The 25,595-nt window shown below is 36.6% G+C and overlaps 1 protein-coding gene across 1 annotated transcript in view; it reads right to left on the minus strand.

Moving 5' to 3' along the window:
- The window catches only part of FREM2 (FRAS1 related extracellular matrix protein 2), a 143,208-nt gene that overhangs the window by 11,764 nt on the left and 105,849 nt on the right, over positions 1-25,595 (minus strand). Inside the window, exons 8-18 of the mRNA XM_026078317.1 lie at positions 24,765-24,974; positions 24,376-24,573; positions 22,580-22,744; positions 22,312-22,494; positions 20,176-20,306; positions 18,906-19,064; positions 17,091-17,394; positions 14,167-14,298; positions 12,610-12,941; positions 2,986-3,178; positions 558-662 (exon numbers count right to left, since the gene is read on the minus strand). Of these exons, the coding sequence (XP_025934102.1) occupies positions 558-662; positions 2,986-3,178; positions 12,610-12,941; positions 14,167-14,298; positions 17,091-17,394; positions 18,906-19,064; positions 20,176-20,306; positions 22,312-22,494; positions 22,580-22,744; positions 24,376-24,573; positions 24,765-24,974 (2,112 nt within the window). The remainder of the gene's footprint in view (positions 1-557; positions 663-2,985; positions 3,179-12,609; positions 12,942-14,166; positions 14,299-17,090; positions 17,395-18,905; positions 19,065-20,175; positions 20,307-22,311; positions 22,495-22,579; positions 22,745-24,375; positions 24,574-24,764; positions 24,975-25,595) is intronic.

Here is a 25,595-nt window from a genome sequence, read left to right on the forward strand (position 1 = left end):
TAAAGGCAGTGGAGTTTAAACAGATTAAATTGCAGGAGCAGGTCTTTGGCAATGACTAATTGAAAGGCAGTGAGAATGTTTTATCAACAGAGTGATACAATGATCGTACAAGAGCTTCTTTTACTCTTGGAAACAGGTATAAATAACATACAAAGGCTGCAAGTTATAAAGGAAATTTTAATGCTAACCAAGTCCAGAGGGGAACCTAAATAGACAGGTAATTATAGCTTTTGGATTAAAAATGTATGTTTATAGATCCCTATTGGACAGAATGGCCTAGATCTTCACCCTTCATAAATCAGCCTCTTGATCAAGTGGAACTACCCACTTTGCATCAGATTCATGTATATTTCTTTAAGTTTATCAGTCTGAATACTGTCATTAGCGGCAAGTAAAAAATTTTAAATACAAAATAAAACCTTAGCTGAAGTGCACAGTACATCACAAATTCAGATTTCAGTAGCAGAAATAAGAAAAATGAATAGTATAAAATGCTGGGGGGATTGCTTTGTTTTTATTTCTTTTTGTGATACTACCAAAATGTAGATTAAGCTTACCAGAATGGGACATCACAAACAAACCATGAAACCGGGCTTCAGTCTTGAAGTTGACAACCAAGCGCCCCTCTTCACTGATACGCATGCTGGTTGGGTAGAGAGAACCTGCCAGCAGAAGCCAATCCATAGAGATCATTTCACTTGCAGATGACAAGCTGCACTTTTACTAACACCAGAATTCTTCTATTTCCCCTTTTCATATCAGCTATGTGGGAAGGGCCCTGCCGATATCTTTTGGGTTGACTCAAGATTCTTCTCAAGCAAGAATTTACATAGAGGGGCCTAGAGTTTTCATAGTGCTTCAGTCTTCCAAAGCATATGCAGAACTTCTCTGCAAAGTCATGGTTTTACATATATTATCAAGGACCCACACAGATACTCTGCTAGACTGAGGAGAGTCCACAGCACAGAATACATTTGGATTTGGGCAACAGCACAGTCAGCTACCAGGGGTTTCTGTTGAGGGAAGAATACTTTTGTTTTCAACAGGTATTCAAGCTGACTCCTACCAATAAAAAGCTGCTTCAGAGATGATCTTTATCATTGCCTCCCTATATATTGTCCAAGGCAACACCCGCCAGCATTGTGGCAGTAAGTGTCATTTGTGGCTTCCATGGTAGTCAGATTGTGAGTGCTTGACTCTGTGAAACTCATTCTGACAGATTTTGTATTGCTGGCATTTCTGGCATGAATCTAGCCCAAAACACAGACTCCTAATTTCAGGTTACAAGGTTTATTTATCTGTCAAAAGTGATAYATTGCTGTAGCTTGCATCCAAGTCCTTTTTTCTCTAGAACTATTCAAAGTTGCAGAGTTTATTCATTTCCTGCAATGCTCCCTTACAGAGACTCAGTGATGTGGCATGGTCCTGTGTATAAGGGCAAGAAGAAAACAGGAATGTTCCTTTATGGACATATCAGAAACCTGACACATTCACCAATGTGAATGTGTACCACCTGTACAAAATCACCTGCACCAAATACATATATTGGTTCATTAGAAATTAAAGGCCTTGATTCCTTTAAAATTTTACATAGAATTTTTGTAGGACAATTATATGTAACCAGTGCTATGGAAATAAACTGAAAAGTAGTTTATCCCTCTCTGCTCAGAACAGCTGTCCCTTGTGCAAGGCATGGCAGGGAAAAGTGTTAACTATCCTGCCCAAATCAGATCAGGGTGTGTTGGGGGCCTATCCTCCACTACATCACTATGTTCATCATGTGTTCTGTGCTTGTCATTTTCAAAGGGAGCTGTTAATGTTCAGCATCTCCTGATGCTGGCCATAAGCTTCTTAAACAGAAAAAAACCTAAAGCATTAAAGTCAGTAAAATGGGGACATATATGCACCACACAACTGCTGAGAACCAGGATTAGCCCGGCTGTTATTCAGTGACTAGTATGTCAGATGATTTGTGGCATGTGGTTTATTCTTTATGCATGGCATGGCATGTGCTTATTATCTTATGCAGTGCAGATTCCCCTTGCCACTCCTCATTTCTTCCTCTTAACATGAGGACAGGAACAGTATCACAATGAATTCTGTAGTTCAGATATAGAGTATGCAGAAACAAAATATGTTTTTATGCTCACACTGTAGTCCCAAGATTGTTAAGTGTACATACTTAATCATAGTTGCCTCCTATATTCTATCTGAGATTGGGACAGATATGGAATCTCTGAAGCTTAATGCTAGGCACTACTAAGTAGATTCACATATACAAAACAAAGAAGCTTATAGCTTTAACTATACATTTTAATCTTTCCTAAATAGCTGTATGTCACTTTTTTTTTAATATGTTATCTTTTGGCAAAGATAAATTCTATAAATATATAGTTTTACCTGTGGACAAACTACAATCACAAATATTTATCAACAGTATCTATTACACTTAAAGAATATTTTATTTTTACAGTTTTCTACTCCAACACATGGGACATATTATACCCATTATATACTTGTTTCTTTTGAATGTTTCAAAATTAACGTTTTTAAAACATCAAAAGTTTCTGAAATTGTATGTTCATGGCCAGAAAAAATTAATAAATATCTCAGAAAAGTTTCAGTTTTTTCATTAAACTGAAAAACATCTTGTGTGACAACAGAATATGAATATATAATGAACATTGAGGTAATATCAAAAAAAGAAGAAGAAGAAATGTTTTAATTTTTGCATGTGTACTTGAAACATAACACTGCAGTTATCTTTCCTTGAAATAAAAGAACTGTTGTCAGCTTAACAAAGTTTTCATTAACACCCCAACAGAGAATCTTGAGTGCTAGGCAATGACAGATTGTTTGCAACTAATAATAAATGACATAAAACCTTTTTCTAGTATTAGAATGATTGAAAAATCATCCTACTGTGTGCAAATCATACTCTTAGTAATGGAACAATGAGTTGATGTAACAAAATCCAACACCCACCTTGGAGCTCTGCTTCAGGTGGGCTACCAATCCCATCCTTCCACAGGATGGCAGTGTCATACACAAAAGTCAGCCGAAGCTCTGACTGTAGGTCAAAATGTTGCCAGCCTCCTACACCCACCGGGGAGTGGAAAACATAAGAGACATACAAGGGGACTCTCAGGGTGACATAGGACTGTACTAGGTTGAGAACCTATAAAAAAGAAAATGGTTTATTTAGGTTAGTGGCAGAAAAAGGCAGAATTCTACAGGTAATCCTAATGCAAGAGAAAAACAAGATAGATCTTGAACTAACTATTGTGACTGAATCAAATTCTCTCATTTTCCAAATTACAGATGATGAGTAAAGCATCACATTTTAAGGAATTTCAGCTGAGCTTACATTCTTTCAAGTTCCCTCTTTGTATTTCAAACTGAATATGCACTCTGGTACACAAAAAAATAATTTTTGACTCATTATTCTTGTTTACATTTTGTAAGTACCTAAATAAAATGGCTACAAAGGAAGATTATTAGAAATTTCTAAAATATCCTTCTGCATTTGCTGTGTCCTTCCCCCTTACCCAACTCTATTGCTTACATTCTTACATTACTATCCTGTAACAAGCTCTACTAGATGACCCTGAATTTGCCCTGAGGTCATTGCAAGACAGAGTCCTTGGATTGTACTTTTTCATCTCTGAAACTACTTCTTCCTCTGTGCATGGATAGTAGCTAACATACTGTATGCAAACGTACAAATCATACTATTTATCACGGTCTGGAGAGATTACCTTATAAGATTTTAAAGAGTATTTTGCACTATTTAAAAAAAAAGAACATTTAAAGAACTTTACAAGCTGTGTAAAAGACAAATTGTTTCTAGGTTCACCCAGTGGTATGTCAGAAGAGTTGAATGTCCATTGCCTTACAGTTGCTTTACCTTTCCAAATGCCAGATAAAACCTATAGTCATAACATAAAACCAAAAATTTAACAGTCACTGTCCTGCACTGACTAAATACTCTGAACCAATTAAGGACTTCATTATGGCAAATATTTGTGGTTGCAACTACTTACTTTCACACATGACTCCTTGATCTATACATTATGCTACCAAAATCTTTTCCACTCATTTTGTCTTAATCATTACACAAAATATATAAAAAGTATTTAGCCACTAGGTAGTCTGGAAACACATGCAATGGAAAGTATTTTTCTGTCTTTTTTTTTTAAACAGTCTTCCTATAAAAAGGAGCCTTTAAAAATGTCCGTGTTTAAAATCAGAGTGCAATCAACAAAAAGACCATTTGAGTAAATTAGATGTAGGATTCTTTAACAAAACAATCAATATTCCAGCCTTTTTTTTTAACATAGAGGGCTGAAAAAACTGCCCTACAAATCAATTTATAATTGAAATATATTTTATATAGTACAAGTTACTATAAGCACTTATTCACAGATGGCAAAATTTGCATTCAAGATCTCTAAAGAACCATGCAATAAAGCAGCCTGGCAGATAATATGAGACACTACAGTTACAGGTGGTTTTATATTAATGCTTCTTTGTTGGTTTTACACAAACACAACCAAGAACTTTTCTCTGGAACAAAAAAAAGTAGTTTTCCTCTCTCTATGTACTGGATGACAAAATAAAGTTACCCCAAAATATTATCCTTCAGTCCAAGTCAATTAGCACAAACAGGGGCAAATTTATCTTTGGGATACCTGCATTGATACTTATGCAGTTACTTCAGACATGGACTTGCTAGTTTGTTCCAAATAACAACACAGAATGTTTACTTCTATTAAGACAAATACAACTGTGATGCAACTCTGCAGAAGATCCTGGTTTGCCTTTGATTCAAGAGTAACCTTGGATATCTGTCATTTCCTGTAATGGTATCAAGGGCCAAATAAATTTGCTTGCAAAACAAACGCGTTACTATTGAAAAGTCATCCCAGACAAACTAYGTTGCCTTTTCTCAACATGTTTTTGGTTTACATTTGCATCTTGTACAGTAAGAATTAGGCATTAAAATAAAAGATACAAAATTCAGTTTGCTTATGAACAAAAGACAAAAAAATACTGCCAACGAAGGTACATGGAAGAAGCCGTAATGTATTTCCATTTATCTCTTGAAAAGAAACAAATGTAATGCTTAGTGATAATGTAGAGGAGGGCTGGAATATCAGATGGAGAATTTAATGATCTTGAGGATTAGAATAGAACTGAGATGAAATTCTGTAAGTATAAAGTAATAGAAACCCATGACAAGGATTTCTGCCAGAAATGAAAGACATTATTTAGAAACAATAGAGAAGAAAAAAGATTTTGGTATGTGAGTTGATCACATCGTAACTATGACCTTCCTACCCTCTTCATGTGCTATGATCCTAAGATAAACTGAGGAATGGAGTGGAAATTGGAAGCCTGCATGCCATCATACAGAGCACCAGTGAGAGCTTATCTGGAACAGCTTTGATCTCCCATGCTTGAAAAAGCCCAATTTGCATTGTAGACTGTAGAAAAAGAAATCAACATAATCACAAGAATGGAAAAACTGTCTTTGGAGAAGAGAGTAAAATAGCTGGGTTGTTCAGTTTAGTACAACCAAGGCTGAGAGGAAATAAGAATTCTGTCTTGTAACCATGTCAGGAGATACACAGCAGAGAAGAAGGACTACTGATGATAAAAGATGGTGCTGCCATGGGAACAAATGGGCATAAGCTGGCCAAGACAAATTCAGCCTAGAAATTAGAAGAATTTCTAACTCTTATTGTGGTGGTGGCTATGAAATTCTGTTAGTTTTTAGATTAAGTTTGCTAGTATAGGAACCATGTTATACACAGTTAAAGTCCTTGACAGCAGTGGTCTGGATACAGTGATGAAAAAAATCCCTTCTAGTTTTATGTCTTCTGCCACTTCAAGTATTTCACTTTTCTTTCCAACCTCTTCTTGAATGGCAAGTGTTTGGTATCATTCATGTACACAATACATAAGGCAATCCATTAATGGGATTTGTAAGCAACATTTTAGGCTTATCTTGCCTCCATTTAACAGGGGCATAGTGTTAGTGAGCTCAATCCATTTGTACTGATGGAAATCCAACAGTAGGGAATTAGTTTGCCTGAAACACTGCTTCTTTGTCATTACCACTGCTTTGTGGGAAAATACGAAACCATAGGGTAAAAGAATTGTCTCCATTTCTGGGATCCTAAAATGTAAAGGCTCTTCTCTCTTAGCAAAACCCATAAGATATGTCTGGGCAGTAGAGTTGCTTGCCCTACCCTAGAAATTTATTCATGTTCTTATGAATGTGTATGTGCTTTCATCAATATAGTTGCTCCTGTGTGTGATTCATGGTATGTAAGGAGAGRAAATAGTTCTTGCTAGATGAACCGGTTTAATTTTTATGCACATGAGCCCTTCTTCAGGCACTCATTCACAAGTGTGGAGGAAAACCTACAATACTGATAGCCAGTGAGATTAATTGAACCAATATCTTTTGTATCCTAAGAGTAACTTAAAACTCACTTCTTGATGAAAAGTAAAACACCATGAGGGGAATATGACTCTTCAGATGGCAGAACAGAAATATCTCAAGACATTGTATAGGAAATACAGAGGATCTTTTTGATATAATTAAAATAACAAAGAAGAAATTCACTGCAGAGGAAAACTGTGTCAGAGTAAGTGAGCAGAACCCTTCCCTGCAAATGAATCAATGGAATGTGTTACATGATGGAGAAGCCCTACTTCTCTGACCCTATTAATAATGTCGCTTAATTGAACATGTAAAAACATTCTTTCCATTGAGTTATCTTATTTTCCAGCACTGCCTGCAAAGCCTAATGAAAGTAGCCAGCTGTTCATATTTTATCTCAGTGTGACACTGATGAAACCAAAATGGTAACTTAGAGCTATGTAAGTGCGGGATCAGCTTAACTGCTACAGAGAGACAGAACAGGTGCATTATGTATGTATGCGTTCTGTGTATAGGAGATTTTAGCAGTTGTATTGATGAACCTTTTTTCATTAGTATTGGTTTCATATAATAAAAAATAAAATTACTTATCAGAGTTGGTGTGACTTTTAGCCTTGTGAGGCTAGAAGAGAATACGGAATCTACAGCTGCACCTGAGCCTAAGCAAAAGAATAAGAACAACTATGGAATTGGGGCAATTGTTTAATATGCTGTGACAATGTCATGTCTGGAGAAACCAAGCAGACAGAAGGCAAAAATTGTTTCAAGCAAGGAACAGATTATTACGACTAATATCTCAAAAATGTAGATGGAAAATCATTCAAATAGCTCATCACAAAAGTCATTTGTGTGAGGGAAGAACATGATTTATGTCAGACATCAGTGTAGGAAGTAAAGGTTCACACACTTTTTTACAAGATAAATTATCAGAGCATAAGGCCTATTATTGAACACTGATAATTCCCTTTTAAGACTTAGGAAACCTTATTGGAGTTTCTCTACGTGTTCTTTGTTTGTTCCCCTTTCTGATGCAACTGGCAAACTTCATTATGTGAAAAACATAACTGGTTTGAGAATCTGTCATGTAACAAGTGAGAATACGAACAACTAAACATATTTTCAGTTCAGGCCTTCCGGGGAACAGACCCTATTCTGTACTTAGTACTGAATTTTATTTATCTGGCTTAGATTTCCAGAGGGCAGAACTTGGCCCAGGAAAATGGTCTTATAACTTCAGGATGTGATCAGCAACAGTAAGAGACTGTGTGTGTGTGTGCGTACACTCACACTGCTAATACTGATAAAATCAGAACTAGAAATTAGAAATAACACCATTTCATGTTTGATATTGTATCTCCTAATGAACTCAACTTTTCATGAGGACTGCAATTTTGTCCTCCAAATTATCCTAAGCCTGATTCCCTATTGCATTTACTTGCTGTGTCTGTGAATTTGAGTCACACAAGCTTAACAATGTTATCAGCTGACCATTTACACAAAAACAATATGGTAAAGCTAAGATTTTGCCCCAAGAAGGCAGATGGTCAGGTAGGTCACAAGTGAAATGCAAAGCAGGTTTGTTCAAAGAAATCTGAATGTAGGTGAGAATGCAATACAGTCCTGAAATGCTAGCTCCTTGAAATGTTTAACCTCTGACTTTGTTACACAGCTGGTGTAATAACTTTATAAATTAGTTTTTTCTTCTTAGCACTTACTAAATTCATCTGTTTGCAGCTGGAGGGAAAAAAAAAAAAAAAGCTCAAATGTTACTAAGCTTCCATGTCAAAGGAATACARCTTGTGGGGTTTTCTTAAACTTGATTGTGACAGCTGACTTTGACATAAAAATCTGAAAATAGAAAATTCTGTCCAGCTGTACCATCTAGTGAGATTTTCATAAAAGCTGACTTTTCCCCTTGAAATCTGATTTTATTAAAATTAGATGCAGTAAAGTTGGGAATATACTGCTTCTATATAAAAAAAAATACCTCTACAAACTGCCTTGTATAAACTGAGGCAATATATTGACAGGTTTTAAATCTATTTTTATATGGGATTTCCAAACTCTTCAGTGACATAACATGTGTAGCATAAATGGAACTGAACGTATTGGAAGAAAAACATTTTCAGTTTTGGCCAGAAGTAACTTTTTTTAGGGTAAAACAAACTGCTCTGTTGTACTCAATTACAGTAGCTTCAAGCTATCAATCTGTATGTTAAAATACTTTAGTATATGTTCTTCATCTTGTTGTTTCTGGCATAGACTTGCTTAACTAGTTGTTGTTAAAAATTTGTTATTGTAAAATTTGTTTGAATGGTAATTTCCTTGAGTCCCTATGCCAAGTCTGGCAATAGACTGGAATGAGAGAAAGTAACTTCCACGGATAAATACTTGGCCAGAACCACRCAGGAGCCTTTAGATGCCAAACTTTCTAGCTAGAGTAAATAGTTACAACCATAGGAAATGAGATCAAATGACACTTCACACTCTACCAAATAAGCCTAGCCCAACACTTCAATATATACTTCATTAAAGGATAATCACTTATTTGGCTTTCACTTTTTGTTTTTTGTTTTTTATTTCTTTCAAGAATATCTGCCATTTTTCTAGCACCTCTATCTGAGAATCCAAGATGTCTGTAGTACTTGACTCTTACAATGTCTCCATAATGTAGGGTCCAGACAGAGATCACAGTCCAACCTTTATCAGCTACCTGAAGACATAGGGAGAAATCTCTCATGTAGGTGACTTTCATTTTTTTAAGGCCTCACTATGTCAAAAGACAGACCTTGAATTTCAGGCTGTGAGTGGAGGTTGTCCAAAAGAAAAATGTTGCTGCTAATCATCAGTGCTGAGCTTAATTTTAACAAGAACAGAAGTTTAATCCAAATGAATTGGCTCAGTTTAGAGAGGAGTTTATTTTTTAATACAAGTTCCTTAAACTGCATATCTAAATCTGTATTTAGATACATAAATACCTGATTGTTCAGATGTGGTGAATATGGGCTGATCCCAGGAACTAAGCATCAAGCTATATACTGAAAGAAATGCCACATGCAACTCACACAGGGTTTGCTCATGCAGAGAGTAATTGAGAAAGAGAATGGGTCATATGTGGAAAAAAAAAAGAAAACTAAAACCTTCTCTGAATATATTATGGCAGTTCATGGGAACAAGTTAAGACAGCTGCAGCCTGCAGCAAACACAAGGAGCACTGCCAGAGGAAATACACCAGCTGCAGGTCTCCCACCTCACTTTTTCTTGACAACCTCATCTTCTTCCCCTGGTATAGGAGGAGCTCCCATAAAGTGAAGCTCCACATCACCAGGCTCTTGCCACTTGCTTTTGTGATATCTCTCTGTTTGATCAGTGCTACTTTTTGACCATAGAGATACTGGAGGGTCAGAATGGATAGGCAGAATTTGGCCTTAAAGATCTAGCCAAAATCTCTCTGGTAAATTCAAATACCAAGCTAGTAAATTTGCAGTGGGAGCAGGATGCAGCAAAGAGAGTTTTTGTTATTTTCTTATCTGTTCTGTCTGTATGGTAGAACTTAAACTTCCTTTGCGTGCTAAAAAACATGGTGAAAGCCATAGCTGCCAGGTTTCCTCTCAGAGAGGAGGGTTATTAATTGTTCACTGAAGGAGAGAAAAAAAACAATGGTGACAACCACAGAGACAGGGCAATGACTGCCTCCCCTCTCAGCTGGAGAGGGTCATGTGAAGATAAAGACCAAACTTGGAGAAGAATTAAATGCAGGTGGGGGAAACAGGGAAGGCAGTGAAGTGCATACTGGCTGTGGGGGGATGTTTCACTGCAAGAAGTAATTCAGCTTGATATTTCACTTACCACGCTGTAACTTTTTAGCCATATCCTATAAGACATTAAAGGATGACTTCAGCTGCAGTTCCTTGGCTCTCATGGCTCATGTTCATCTTCCTCTGCTTTTAAGAGAGGGATCTTACCTAAGGTACATAAAGCTTCTGGAGCTTAAAGCAAGTACAGCTGTGTTCCTAGGCCACGCTACCATTGTGCATTCCCTCTGCAATCAAATATATAGTTTTTTTTCATTCACTAAAATATAGGAATGCTTCTTATTTTCTCCTCTGCTATATCCATATAGACATATATAGGTTTTATTTAGACTCATGTCACCAACTACCCAGCCTTTTCTCTATAGGGCTCAAAGGAACTTAAAATGGAAAGGATTAAAAACATGTCTTCCTTCCTTTTCACTGTGGGAGAAGTGGCCTGCACAGCTGACAGGATCAGCTGACAGCTGCTTGGCAGCTCTGTGTGCTTATGATTGTGTTGTGTGGGAAAGAAGAATATATGGCTGCATATTGTATGTCTTCCTGGGCATGAAGAGATAATCAAAGGAACAATGAATTGAAGAAATGAAATCATTCCAAGAACGGGGTGACTGCTGTCATTTTTATCTTGTGGGAATGTGGAAGGTTTACCTCCCCCACTCTCATGCCTCCCCTTCTCTGAAAGGGTCATGGTTCCAGTGGAATGTACCTGTAGGAGGATCTGCTTGTAGCAGAGGGGCAGCCCCAAGCAGATGCACCAACAGTGAGCTTTGAACACCAGGGCAGAATACCCTGAATTGGTTTCTCTAACAGAAAAGGAACCAGTACAGAGAAGAAAGCACTGAGATGGGATAGTCATGAAGGTCTTTGTGTCTAAGAAGCGGACAAGCTCTATGTTGTTCTGGTCTTATATTTTACAGAGTATACAGCCTCTAATGAAAAAGGGAAGAAAAGGAAGAAAAAAGGGAAGACACTTACAGAATAAGGTAAAATGTAGGCATGTCAGTATAAAAAGAAGAGAAAAATCGGCCTATGGGATTGGGTATCTAAATGTCCATTGGCACTTATGCTGTTAGTAATCAAACAGCTTTGTCTGCTATTGTACTTGCCCGTAGGTTTCTTTGGGCAACAACACCCTGTTCTCATGTGTAAAGCCTCATGCCATTTGGGACTGATAAACTAAGAATTTGTCCATTTTAACTTCCTGAGGAGCTGATAAGCAGATGGGCCATGGGAAAGATGAATACCCTTTAAAAAGCAGAGCAGGTAGGGCCATTTCACACAATGGCTCTATCTTTTCTATAGTGGTTCACCACATAAGACATTCCCAGGAGAGTGAGCTAACCTTGCCACACAGCTCTCATGGTATGGATGGACATTTCTGAAATAAGGTACTACATTTCCAGTCCTTCTTTCAGCCTATAGGATTATTCCCCAAGGGGACTTTTCTGTGCCATAAAGTATTGATCTTCACAGCTACAGTTTTTGTACTCTGGAGACTGTGGAGTCAGACAATCTTATGAAGCAAGTGATTGTACAGGGAAGAACTGGGATAAATTTTGCTGTCACTGCAGCAGAGGAAATGCTACATCCTTTTGATTCCATGTTACTACAGATTTCTAAGCATTTTCCAAGGGACACCTGAAGATCTAACTTCCTTGTTTCAATCCTCAAACCACTTTCACAGCTCTGATCTTTAGCCATCCCACACTGGCAGCTTCTTTTTGCTTCTTGCCCAAGGAATTTTCTACTGGGTAACGAGACCACTGTGCTGTCAGCACTGACAGGTTTTGTGTCACAGAGAGCAAGAGATTAGCAGGGCCAAGCAGCTGGTAGGACAGTACAGTCCATTGTTATTAGCAGGAAGGCTCTTCACTTTTTCTTTTTTTTTTAAACTCTGTTTAAAGATAGTTACATCAGGACTAATACTAAATAGTATACTAAATAGTCCAGTACTATCAATATGCTAACAGCAAAGTTTTAGAAGGGTCTCATTCTAAGAAAAAACTAAGGTGGCTTACAATACAGTAAAAGTGGGATGTTTGTCCTAAAATACTGTAAAACTAAGTTGGGTGAAAATCCTAGGAAATTTAAGTCAAAAGAAATTATTCCTTTAATTTCAATTGGACTAGGGTTTCRCACATAGTCTACTAGTATTTAATGGATATTGATAGCTTTAAGAAATAAGATGGGCTTAGGGGAACTCTATATACTGTAAAGAAAAAAAGAAAACTTTTCTTTTTAGACTAAATTAATACCAAAACCACTTACTTCTAGCACAGGTACATTAAAAGGGAAGTCTTTCATTTTAAGGACACATTACAGAATCAAGTAACAATTTGGTACCTGTCCATCTGTCCCAATGGTGCCTCCACAATCTGTGAGGAGCTCAGACATGTCATAATAGCTAACAAATTCCCATAAACAGGCTTCCAGACTCAGACTGCGGTAGAAGCGTAAGGTACTGGAGCCTCTAACTGTTGGGCTGTATTGATAGGGAATGGTTTCTCCAATCACATCTGGATTTTTCGTAGCATCAGTCAAGAAACCATGGTGAGTCTTTATTTCTGTGTAGTCCAACAGGTTAGAGCACTTATGGTTTCCAACTCTAGTTCCATCAGGGCTAAGTGTCAGCTCAAAGTTGGAGAGCTCTCTTGTGGAAATAACAGGCAGCATGCCTAAAAAAAGATTAAATTATAACACTATCACAAAATTTCAATGGCCACAGTTCTCTGATTTAGCCCATAGTTTGCCAACTACCAAGAATGCTATGCAGTACTTCTGTATTTTGAACTTACAGTAATTAATGTACTTTAGAATTCAAATAAAGATACTCTAAGTGTATATGAGAATGATATCCACAATAATTATGTCTTTACATTACGATAAAGCAAGTAAAAAAATTATAGATCTCCCAAGATATTTCTCAGTCAGGATTGCGTGAAGTTTTCAGAAGCATGTAAGTGATTAAAAGGCTTTATTTATTTTTTAAGGATAACTTTAGTGGTGGTCCATTTTCAGAAATATTATTTTAGATTACATTCTTCCATGTTAGACCAAGTATAGTGTAGTTTTTTGATAGGACATAAAAGAGATTATTCTCAAATAATTAAAACTGAACAACAGTTGCTAAAATAAATACATTTTCTATGCAAAAGTCTGATTTTTAAATTATTTTACTTTGATTTCCCACAAGATAGTGCAGCTTAGTGAGTTTATATTGTATTTAGCACAACTTGATACAACGATTTATAAATATTCATTAAAATGACTTTAAAACCCTGTGAAATAAATGAGCACAATTATATTTAACTTATAAATGTATAACCATGATAATTAATTAATTACAAGTCAAACAGCTAGTGATTTGCAGTTTTTGGGTGGGAGAGCTTGACTTATGTCTGTTGAGTGCTAGGCTATACATGCCCAGCTATTAAGGTAACATTTTCACATTGTGTAGGCAATACTCCCAAGCTTATATCAAACTCTGTTCTCTGAAGGGCATTCTATAATCAATATTTAGACGTCTAGGAGTCTAAGGAGACTTATTTACTTTTCTTAGAATACTAGCTGTACAACACTTAATACTCCACAGGATAAATTCTTCCTTGATATAACTCTATGGGCTTCAAAGGAGTTTTACAAAGTGTAGGTCTAGCCCAATTTATGTAAACTACACAAGTAATCTGAAAACACTTAATCTTCAGATCAAAGAATATGTATCAATACAGTACCATATGCACCTTGCTGCAAACTAGACTTATTTGTTCATGACATTTTTCTCTGGCTGTACTTGTTTAAAGATTAGATTATGACTCTGGCTATTTAAAATAGCATGACTAATAAAATAACTCAGATAGTTTAAATAGCTTGTTATATACTCCACATCTGATTTTATCATACCATCAATATGCGGTATGGTGACTGTCAGTTTGATGAGATTGGCATAATCTGGATCTTCTGGGCCAGTATAACGCAATTTGGCAGAGAATGGTTCTGCTCCAACTACTCCTGACATACGAGGTTGACAAAGACCTAAGAGAAAATGGAGGAAGCAACTTTATGTTCACAGAAAATAATCCATACTTTGCATTGCATTAATTTTGGAAGCATTTTTTCCACTATATAGATTTTCAAAACAAAGATAATTTTCTGAAATGACAGGTAAATGCTTTGTGCAGCATTTATCACAGGTTTGAACAGGAATTTCTACATATGATGATTCAAACAGAAACCATTACTTGATCAACTGGATCACATTTTCAAAACCAGGTGATGACACCGAACTTGTACATATTCAGTTGTGTGTGTCACTGTACTTGCAAAGTAAGCAGCAGGTACCGTACTTCCTTACTGAAGTCCTCAGGGGCATATTATCCATTAATTCCTCCCACCCCCTTAAACACATACCTAACCTTATGGAAAATACCTCATCAGTATTCAGTTGCTTTTGGCACTGGATTAGGGTGTGGACCTATATATGCCTTCATAGGACCCTATAAGCCTCCTGTTCCCTCAGTGAGCAGTATGTAATTAGAATCACAGTGTCATAAACTAATTTTAGTTGGAAGGGATTTCTGCAAGTCATCTGATACAATCCTATGCTCAAGGTAGAGTCAGCTTCAAAGTCAAACCAGGTGGCTCAAGGCTTTGTCCAGTTGAGTTTTGAATTTCTCCAAGGACGGAGAATCTACAGCTTTCTTCTGCTCCTGTGTTAGTTCTGGCAGCCTCTTCCAGTATTAGTCCTGGCTTGTAAAACCAGCAGATTAGGTTTGTAACATGCTAACCATATGATCAGAGATCCATGCAATTTCTAGTCACATGGTTCAATGCAGTGGTGTCTTCATCCTGCTCTCATGAATTGTAGCACACTGTCATGGGATGGCTAAAGGATCTCAAGGTCCCCTAAGAAAGAAGCTAGCAGAAGTGAAACATCAGGACAGTTCTCTTAGTCCATGTTCTGCTCTTTGTCTGCTTGAGGAGTTATGAGAAAAGAGGAGTGCAGGGTCTCATCTTCTGGCGGACTTCATTTGGCTCAAGGGCGCTAAGTTGGAACCTTCTGGTGTGAGGTAAAACAAAACCTCTCTTCTGCACAAATGATGGCTTATTTTTTCTCAAATGCAAATAAGATGTGCTAAAGAGGCTAAAATGCAATTTTCTGCACAGTCTGACCTCCTTTTGAGAATTTAGTCTATGCACTGGAGGTCAAACACCCTCAAAGTTGAAAATATTCAGGATTTTGTCCAGTCTGTCTGACCATTAACCTTCTTTCAAAATAGCATCTAGCACTATTTAACTTTTTGCCCTTATGTTGTATATGTTCTTCAGAATTGGTGACTTCAACATAATGAGTTAGCTTAGGTATTGCAAGTAATACACACATAGCTGTTCAGTGATGGGCATAGGCCAACTAGCCCTGCTAATTTGTCATTTTTAATTCAAGTAGTGTATTATAACACTAACATAGCCAGTCTGTTTCACATAACCAGACCAGCTCATGCAGCACCCAGTTGTCTGTCTTTAAAAAGCAAGGCCCTGCATCTTGTAGACAATACCCTTAGACAGAGTCCTCTTTCGGGTATAGGATTCTTGTTAGCACAGACAAAGGTTACTTGAGCCTACAGTCAAAATGTGGAATAAAGGAAGCAGGCAAATAGAAATTCTGTACAATAGATGGAATCCAAGTTCTTAAAGCTCTAACTCAGCAGAARCAAATTTTTTTAACTCAAATATTTAGTTGGAAAGGCTGAGGAAATTAAAATGATAATGCAAATGAAGCATCATGTAATCTATTATGCACTGTAAGACCTTATAAAAAACAGAATAGTTAATGCAACTACAAAACCAGCATAGGTGACACAAAGAATATGTATTATCTGCAGAAGGGTAATAAAATACAATGTTTTGAAATTTTACTTTGGTTGCTGACTCATTTTCCAGATTATACAATAATCAGAAGTATCTGCAATTTCTAGGATGAAATAGCATATACCATCAGACCACTCGCATATCAGTTCTCAACCCCTGCTTTGTAATGCTATTCAGTACCAGTGTCATGAAAATAGCTAGCTGGGCAAAGGAGGTAGACTAGAATATCTCCACTGACTGAAAGCATGCAGCATCAGTTCAACCTTTATTAGTTATCAGAGAATCAGAGAGAGAGAGAGAGAAAGAGAATCAGAGAAAGAAGGAGGGGAGGAAGGGCGAATATTAGGAATAACCAAACCATAGAAAAAGTTTCAGTCTATGCCCTGTTAATGGATACCAGTTGTTTCCAGTAACAGAACCAAACCAAATCAAAGTTTATCTCTGGTACTGATTCTCATGTGTCTATGAAGGCATGAATGCCAAATGAASCTTTTCATCTGGCTAGATATTGGTAATAGCACTCCCATGTGTACTCTCCAATGACTAACAGGAGATGACATCATACCGCAACATTACTACAGTTTCAAAGCCAACAGAAACCAGGCTTCATTAATTCCAATGCACACTTAATACTGTTCTCCAGAACACACAAGTTTGTTAGCAGCGAACTATTTAAAGTTGACTAGCAAAGATGAGAACCATTCCCTTTATACACTTTTCTGCTGTGCTGAGAAAACAGATTTTGCACCACTTCTTGCTTTCTCTGTGCCTACAAAGATGTATTTTTTTCCTTTAGCAATCAAAGTTAAGGTTTTCTGAGTCTGGACATCTCTATGAACAACTGAAGAAAAGGTAAGACTGTGACATTAAAACTCCTTGTCACGTCACCAGAATTTTTTAGGATGGAATTTGGGATCAAAAAGCAATCTAGGGGTTTGCAGCAGGTGATGATGTCTTACCTTCCGATATGCTTATAGTTACAATAGGACTCATAAGCTCAAGACCTTCGTTACCATCTGAATTCACAGCACGAGCTGCACACTGGACACGAGAACCAGCTTGAAAGTAAATGGAGTCTAGCGTGATCATCTTGGAGGAAGTGAAGAAGGTATCAAAGTCAATCTCCTTCAWGGGGCTAGTAACACCATCAGGACTAGTGGGCGCACTCACAAGCCACCGGTATTGTGTCAGAGTATTATTAATGTTCTCACTGGCACATATCGAACCAGTCTTGTCAAAGTCTTCATATTTAGGATTGCAAGCCTGCAGAACAAGGCAGATGTGTAACAATTTATTTGCTTCATGGCAAAGGAATTTTAATTTATCAAGAGTCAGGAAACTCAGCAACATGGAACTGATAACTTCAGCAAATCTCTTAAGTAAACACCTTATTTTGACAGTGATGCTTTTAGCACTGTTCTGCTAAATTAAAAGTAGGTTTAATTATGGTTATTGAAATGAAAAATATCATTAATTAAAATTATGGTTTACTGGTCAAAACCTAACATAGTTATGCAGGTACAAATTGCACTTCCATATACTAGTTTAACTTGAATTTCACCCTTTGGTCCAATTTTGTAAATACACTTCTCATTTTAAGTTTTTTGTTTTGTTTTCTTGCTATTTGTTTTGTATTTTGGGGAACCATTCCTGTGCATAATGAATGCTATCAGAAATAAACTGAAGGTGCAGACAGACCAAATCCTTCCTCAATGCATATGAATATTCATACAAATTATTTTATCACAAAACTGCAACGAATGAAGGCTGTAGTACTTCAATGAACAATATTCATTTTCAGTCTGTGACACTCACTGAAAACAGTGGCTCATCTGTTATCTCTAGTGATTTTAACTGTACAAATTACATCTTAAATTAAGTCAAGGCAATCCAGGAAATAGTATACAGTCATTCAATCATAGACACTGTGTTCACATTGGACTGTTCTTGCTGATGGACAGGTGAAACATATTTTTCTGATTTTTGTATCCTGAAAATTGATTTGCTATTCAAACAAATCAGATTAGCTCTTAGGCCAGTTCTACCTTAAACTTATGTGTAATTTACAATAATACAGACTGATAAGGAGTGCCTTTCCTCTCCGTCCCAATAAGTAAAATATGTGCAATGATGATTAGACTGCAGTAGCTCTATGCCTCCCTATTTCAGCAGAACTTTTAGAGACTTGGCTCCATTAAAGCATTTTTGTGGTGTTTAGCTGTTGGAGTGTGAGTGTATTACCTAACCTGGAACTGTAATGAAGACAAACAAGGTTTGAGGCTATAATTGGCATTTACTGATTTGCTCGTTTTCTAATTCTTCACTGTGAAAGGATAACTTTTTAAACTTATTTGATAAATGTAACAGCCAGCTTTTCCTTTTAAGAGGCAACGACAGAGGGAACTGTTTTTAAATCATACACCATTTTATTTTTCATATCGCTTACCTGAACATTTTGTGTAAAGAAAAAAAAAAGGTATATCACAGTCCTCATAGCACATACTTTTATATGAAACAACTATATCCTAGGCAAATAAAGAGTGCTGCTTTATGAGAGACACAGAACTGTTTATTTTCTGCTCTGTAGAGATAAATACTATATGAAGAAGGTGTCCTGCTTTGAAACAGTCCTCTACCACATCTCACAGGCAATATAAAAGCCAATTGCTCCTATGAACAAACCCATATAATGAACAAATCCATACACATTGCTCCTTCAAACAAATCCATATCCATATACTGATCTTGTTCCATCTTTTCACATAGATACTCACTGTGATACAGATGACAGGATAGCCAGCTATGGGACTGGTTCTGTCTTTAGCTCTAGAAGTATCATCATATATCAAAAGGGATGCAACTTGAGGGACTGAAGGAAAGGTGACATCTGCCATGCTGTTCATTTCTTCAACGTACACAATGGCCTTGGCTGACTGATAATGAAAAGGCAGAAACAGTTCTTTGTGAACATTTAAATATTCTAGCTGGACTTTGATCAGAACATGTCTAGCCTTTCAAACGCTGTCCCAAGACAAGTTATAAAACTCAGTTTGTTGAGCAACTGAAAAATGATTGAGGCACTGGAATCGAAGAATAATTGAGGTTGGAAAGGACCTGTGGAGATCCCTAGTCCAATCCTTCCTCCTCAAAGCAAGGTTAAGGGTAAGGGGTGTGTGTGTGTATATATATATGTGTGTGTGTGTGTATGTATGTATATGTATGTATGTATATACACACATATATTTATACACACACACATGTATATACAAATATATATATGTGTGTATATATATATTTTTTTGAAAGCATATTGCAGATGATAAAAGCAAGTGTTAAAAGGAACTTAAGGTACCAGATCATTTAACTTCTTGTGTCTCAGCATTCTTGAATCGCTTAAGTATTCTGGTAGAACTCTGATTTGTACTGTGCTTTAACTGCCTGAGAGAAATGTGGAGTTTATCATTAACAAAGGATGTATCTCTTCTGTCTGCCTACCTGGAGGCAGACTACTTAAAGTGTGATCCTGATGAAAGGGCCAAAGAGTCTGAAGAATATTTTGTGGAGAATCAGAGGAAAATGCTGTTGTGCTAAAAGTATATATGATATAATGCCAGATTACAAGAATGTGTGGTTATTTCAGTTTATGCAACAAGCATAGTATTAACATTGTTTTGACAGTAGAAGTTATATTTCATATGACTGCTGTTTTTGCAGTTTAGAGGTTATACTTTATTGCTAGTCACTGTTTCCAAGAGGACATCAGTTTTTAGGACTGATTTGATGAAGAAAATTTATCTGGAARAATATCTTGAAGATTTCTGTTCTATATACGCTCTCATATCACTCCATGAACCCTATTGACATGGGAACAAAATATTTTGAATAGGTGCTGCAATGTCAGCTGGAATGATCTACTTTGGCTTTTAAGTTATAAGCCAGGATAGCATGTATACACCTTATAGGAAGAATAAAGCTATAAGCTGAAAAGCAAAAAGAGATCTATTTACCAGATTTGCTGTTGAATATTTTGCATCAATTATTTACCTGTATTTCTGCAACCATGTTCTCATCAGGCTTCAGGTGCACAGTGAAGGCTTCTCTCATTTCCCTAACTCCATCAAAGAGAACTTCAATCTCCACAAAGTGCTGTGTTTCACCCTCCTTAAACTCGATTTCTAAAAATGTAATTAGATACTTAAAAATAAATCTTCTGATCACAACAGTCAGGCAGTAATTCTAGGTTCATCCATAAGATATCACAGTTAATACTCACTTTTCAAATTCCAAATGTTCATATGAGTTCATTTAGTTTATTCTGTGTCATGCTAAAAATAATAGTGAATAGCAAGTCACACACACACAAATCACTGAAAATGGAGCAACCTCATCATCATAAAAGAGATTTGCAATGACTAGGATTTAGTCTAAGAGAACTTAATATTTTTAAACTGATCTGCGACTAATTGTTAAATCATTATTGGCAACATATGTGAATGACCAAAAGTTTACAGAATAGTACATAAATAGTATTGTTGGGTTTATTCAAACAATGCATTTTAATACCATACTATATACCAAAAAATAAGGCATGAAGCCAGAGTTATAAAAAGAGGTACTATCTTTTGAAAAGCATTGTCTCTGAAAAGACTTCTGAGGTCATGGTGGATGAAAAATTCTATCTTAGCTGACAGTATTACAAGGACACTGTTATTCTTGAACGTATTAGCTACTAACAGTGAAGAAAAAATTGGGAAACTATTAACATTTCTGTATGGAATAGGTGAGAGTGATACAAAAAAAGCAGAAACATTTCTAATGTCTGTATTTTTAAAAGGATATAAAAATAACTGAAGATGGCACAGAAATGACCAACAAAAATTATGTCAGGACCAAATGAAAAAAAAACCTTACAAAAAGTGATGTGTTGATTAGTATATGTAAACACCAACATAGAGAAAAAATACTAATGAGCTAATGCTAATGAGCTCTGCACTCTTTAGAGTGAGGCATAATAAGCAGTAGTGGATGGAAGCTGAATTACATGCGTTTAAATGGGAAAGAAGGTACCAATTTTATTATAAAGAATGATAGGGACTGACCAGTGAAACAAAATACTAAGACACATTTATCATCTTCCAGTGCTTTGAAATCCAGACTGGATGGCCTTTCTGAAGCATTTGCTTTCTCTAACCAGCGGTTATTGGGCTCAGTACAGAAGTACTTGGGGAAAACTCAGGGAATGCTTTGCTCTATAACATGTGAGATGGAGCTGTAATCCAGGATCTATTACAGAGATCACAAAAGAGTAACATAGCAACTGGTGCATTTTCCAGAAGACTGATGGTTTGGATCCCATTTTATGCCTTTACCAGAGGTGCATGCAAATTATTCTGCAGTCACCTCTTCTTAAGATAGGATGGGTTGATGGAGTCAGGTTTCTCATATTTGTGCGTGGAGTGGAGTTACACTATCACTACAGCCATACACATACAAATATGACAGCCCTAGCAGCTGGTGAGCCCAGCCGAAGAGCCGATTTACATGACCCACCTGAAGCTCATTTCAAGTCTCATAACTAGATTAGGTAGTTTTTCTCTAGTGTTTTGCCTTTCTTCTTGTTGTCTGTAGTCATTTTTTTCTTTATTGCAAAATACATTTCTAATTATTTACTGACATTTCTGTCCTACATAGATCTTACTCTTATAATCCCTTTATCTTGCTTTACCTTTTCTCTCTCAAATGTTACTTTATTATTGATTGTAATTATTGGGTTAATCAACTACTGTTTACAGTATAATGCTATGAATACAATCTCCTTTTCAAATTTCAGTTTAGAAGTTTTATGATCATAGAGGAGTGCATTYCAAATCATTATAAATTTCTCATTTATTAGTATAGCTGTTGCTCAAACTACAGTACTTATAAGGACTGCTAAGACTCCACTCTTAATTATAGACAGAACATTGCACATCCAGTTTTTGGGCATTAGGCTTGAAAGGAATGGAATCCTGTTCCAATGGCCTTTTGAATTTGAATAGAAAATTATATTAATGGATGTGGTTGCAAAGTTATCTATTCACAAAGTTATTTCATTCTTCAAACATTACACTACAGTCATGAATAAAAAAAAAATAGTAGGATATGATACTCATTGGAGTGAAAGTAGGAGCTTTTTCTTACCTTCTGATATAGGGTGATAGTCTTCTCCAGAAGTAGCAGACCCATCCTTTGTATGAACTCTCACAACAGAAACCTTGGAATTGTCTCCCAGACGAAGCACTGGGATTTTTACCACTACTACTTGCCTTGTGTCCTTTGGTTCACTCACACTAAATTTGGTCTCACCAAACTTAATAATAGCTTCTGTAATTAGAGGAAAAATATTTTCAGAGAAGTACACAAATGGAATTCCAGACACCAGTTTCATAGTAACAAAATAATTTCTTACTGTCTGCATCATCACGAATCTTTATCAGGGTCTCATTTTGTTCACCAATAGAGGCACCAAAGGAAGAATCACTTCTTGGAGTGCCAAGAACTAGACGTAGTTCTTCCTCTTCTTCATGGAAAGTATCATCCATAAGCACAAGTGTGCAAGGCTTCTCAGTCTCACCTGCAATTATTATGAAGATAACATCATGCAGAACTAGGGTGTTCTTTGCTGTATTACAGCACATTTCTCCAAGTTCATGGACCCACAGGCTGCTTCTGGTCTAACTGATCACCCACAAATATATGTGTCTAAACTTACTGAATGTTCTGAGACTCTGGGAATAAAGGACTTAGGCCTTCTACAAGACCAACAAAAGTTGTAAGTAATATGCAGAGTATCTGGCTCCCAATGTTATGCTTAGTGGTCTCATCATCAGGAGAATGATTCCTACATCCCTGACAAAARGAACGGCACAGGATACAAGAGAGATGGGGACAATTTGCAAGGTTTTTCCATCACTATGCATCTAATAATGATAAAGGCTCTTCAAGATGAAGGGGATGAGAAGAAGCAGGCCTAAGCTGAGGCACAGGTATCTTCCTTTTTTATGCACCTTGTGTTTTCTGCAAGGAAGAATTTGGTATTTGTCATAAACATTTGTGTAACATCTGGGATGCTGACTGTGTTCATTTTCTGAAGTGTTTTTTTCCTCATAGAAAATAAATTATCCATTAAGAGAAAAAAAATCCAAAATATTTATCCTGCTCATTTTTACAAGGGAAACGTGCAGGAGACTGTATTGAAACTGCTGCATCTTAAACAGGCCTGAGGAGTTTATGGACACAAAGTATGATCCCAACAGACCTCTTTGTTGAAGAAACAGTAGGGAGACACTAGAAGAAAAGAGGAAAAAGTCACCCGTAAGGGGCCTGTGTCTATTAATCCTAAAAAGTGGGACTCTGGTTCCTGGTTTTGCAGAAGCAATGGCAAAGGCATGGAGCACATGATAGCACCAAGGTTGAGGCCAGTTCCAAATGAAAGCAGACTGAATAAATCTTCAAAAGAGTTTATGTATACATGGTACATGTATATGCAAATGTGAAGCTCACGATTTCTGTGATAAAGGCATACCAAGGATTACATACTGATGACAATACTTTTTCAGAGCTTTGAAAAATATTGTGTGTGTGTAAACTGAAAAGACAGAAAGACTAAGCTGTCTTCTGCACAAATAGAGAGCATCAGGCAATATTCTTTCAAGGCAGTGACACCTCACTTATTTGTGTTTCATCTCTAATGTGACATATTAAGAACCTGATACTGGAGGACTAGCTTAGGAAAGCCTACCTGGGAAAAACAGTCACCCAGAAATGAGAGAGCAAAGAATAAAAATGAGCTATATCCTTGTTGAAAGGTCTTTTAATCATTTCAGTGCAAGTCAAATACATTTACCAGAAATCTGCCTAATGAAGGGCAGAACTTCCGAAGTTTCTTTCCTCACAGCAGGTCTGTGCTATTGTTGCTGTGTTACTCTGAACCTGCTTGGACTATGGTGGATCACAAAGACCCTTGCATTCAGGCTGGAGGCTGATCCTTTATGAAGAAATGTCCCTCTGGTCCCTATTGATCATCTCTCCAGTTCAGAAGTGAAGCAAAAGGGAACAAGAAACATCATCTGCCCACATTCTACCCATGTGTATAGAGAAAACTTTGTTTTTCAGAGCAGTCTTTTTGGCACCATTTTATGTTAAAACACTTAAAAAAAAAATCAACTCAATAGACTAAAGGCTTCTAAAATAACAAGAGCTTACCAGGAAGGAATGTGATGATGGAACTGTCAGTATTAGGGCGTTCTTCAAAGTCCATCATTACCTGAGCTGAACCTTGTCTTGTATAGCATCTCACAGTGGATGTATACTGGATATCCCCACTCCTRTATATCATGGCAGAAATCTGTCCATCATTTTCATTGCCTACACATACAGGTTCTTTAAACTGCATCTTAGGCACTGGGCAGAAAAATATAAAAAGCATGTATAAAATATGACTGCAAAAGTTATCATATCTTCTGTTCATTATTTTAAATTTTGTTCTGCTATATTGCATCAGACATATAACATAAATCTCAGCAGTCTTCCACCTCCTGCATGGAAATACACTGTAAATTAAATGTAAAAAGGTACAAATAATTAATACTCACAATCAGAGACTGAGTCATTAATGAAGATGGTAGCCTTGCTTGGTTCTCCAAGGGCAGCGTTCATGGGCATTCTTAGCACAAGCTCAAACTTCTCAGTTCCTTCTAACATCGGCTGTCCAAGGTCATCCAGAATGACCATGCGAAACGTCTGCATATCGACTCCAGGGGCAAAATCCAAATTACGACTGATGCCCACATAATCTACCCCAGCTACCAAGAGAAACCAGATGGAAAAATATCAAATTTCACTGCATGTAATTAAAAATACAAATATCTATCATTAGGCAGTTAATTTTAGCAACAGGTAAATTTGTTTTTTCTTTAAATATAATTTTAAAATTTGCCAATTTTTGGCAGTCATGTAAAGCAAAAATATCTCTTGACCGTTTAAGTTGGACTATAAAATAAAACAATTTGGTCATTTTTTTGTTTAATGATACAAGCCACATAACAGGCCTGATTCTTTTCTATGTAAATCAAAAATTACTCAGGCAAAATTAGTAAAGTTGGTTTAAGTGAGAACTGAAACTAAGCATAAAGCTTTGAGAGAGAATCTGGAAATGAAGCAGAGTCATTTGGAAAGAAAATTAATATTATTCTGTAATGAAGTTGCAAGTTTTGTGACTAACGTAGAAAGGGAGGCAGAAAAGTGAGCTAACTGTAAGGAAGAACAGCTGTTCAGAGGAGTTGTGTAACAAGTACGAATGGAAAACAAAAGAATCAAATTTTGCCCAGACCATGTCAGGTGGGGTTTTGCACCTTCTGCTGTTAAAGAAAGTTTTATCTGTGTTTGGTTTGTTTTTTTGTTTTTTGTTTTGTTTTTTAAGCAAA

The sequence above is a fragment of the Apteryx rowi genome, unplaced genomic scaffold (genome assembly GCF_003343035.1).
Source record: "Apteryx rowi isolate R43461 unplaced genomic scaffold, aptRow1 scaffold_478, whole genome shotgun sequence".
Lineage (NCBI taxonomy): Eukaryota > Metazoa > Chordata > Aves > Apterygiformes > Apterygidae > Apteryx > Apteryx rowi.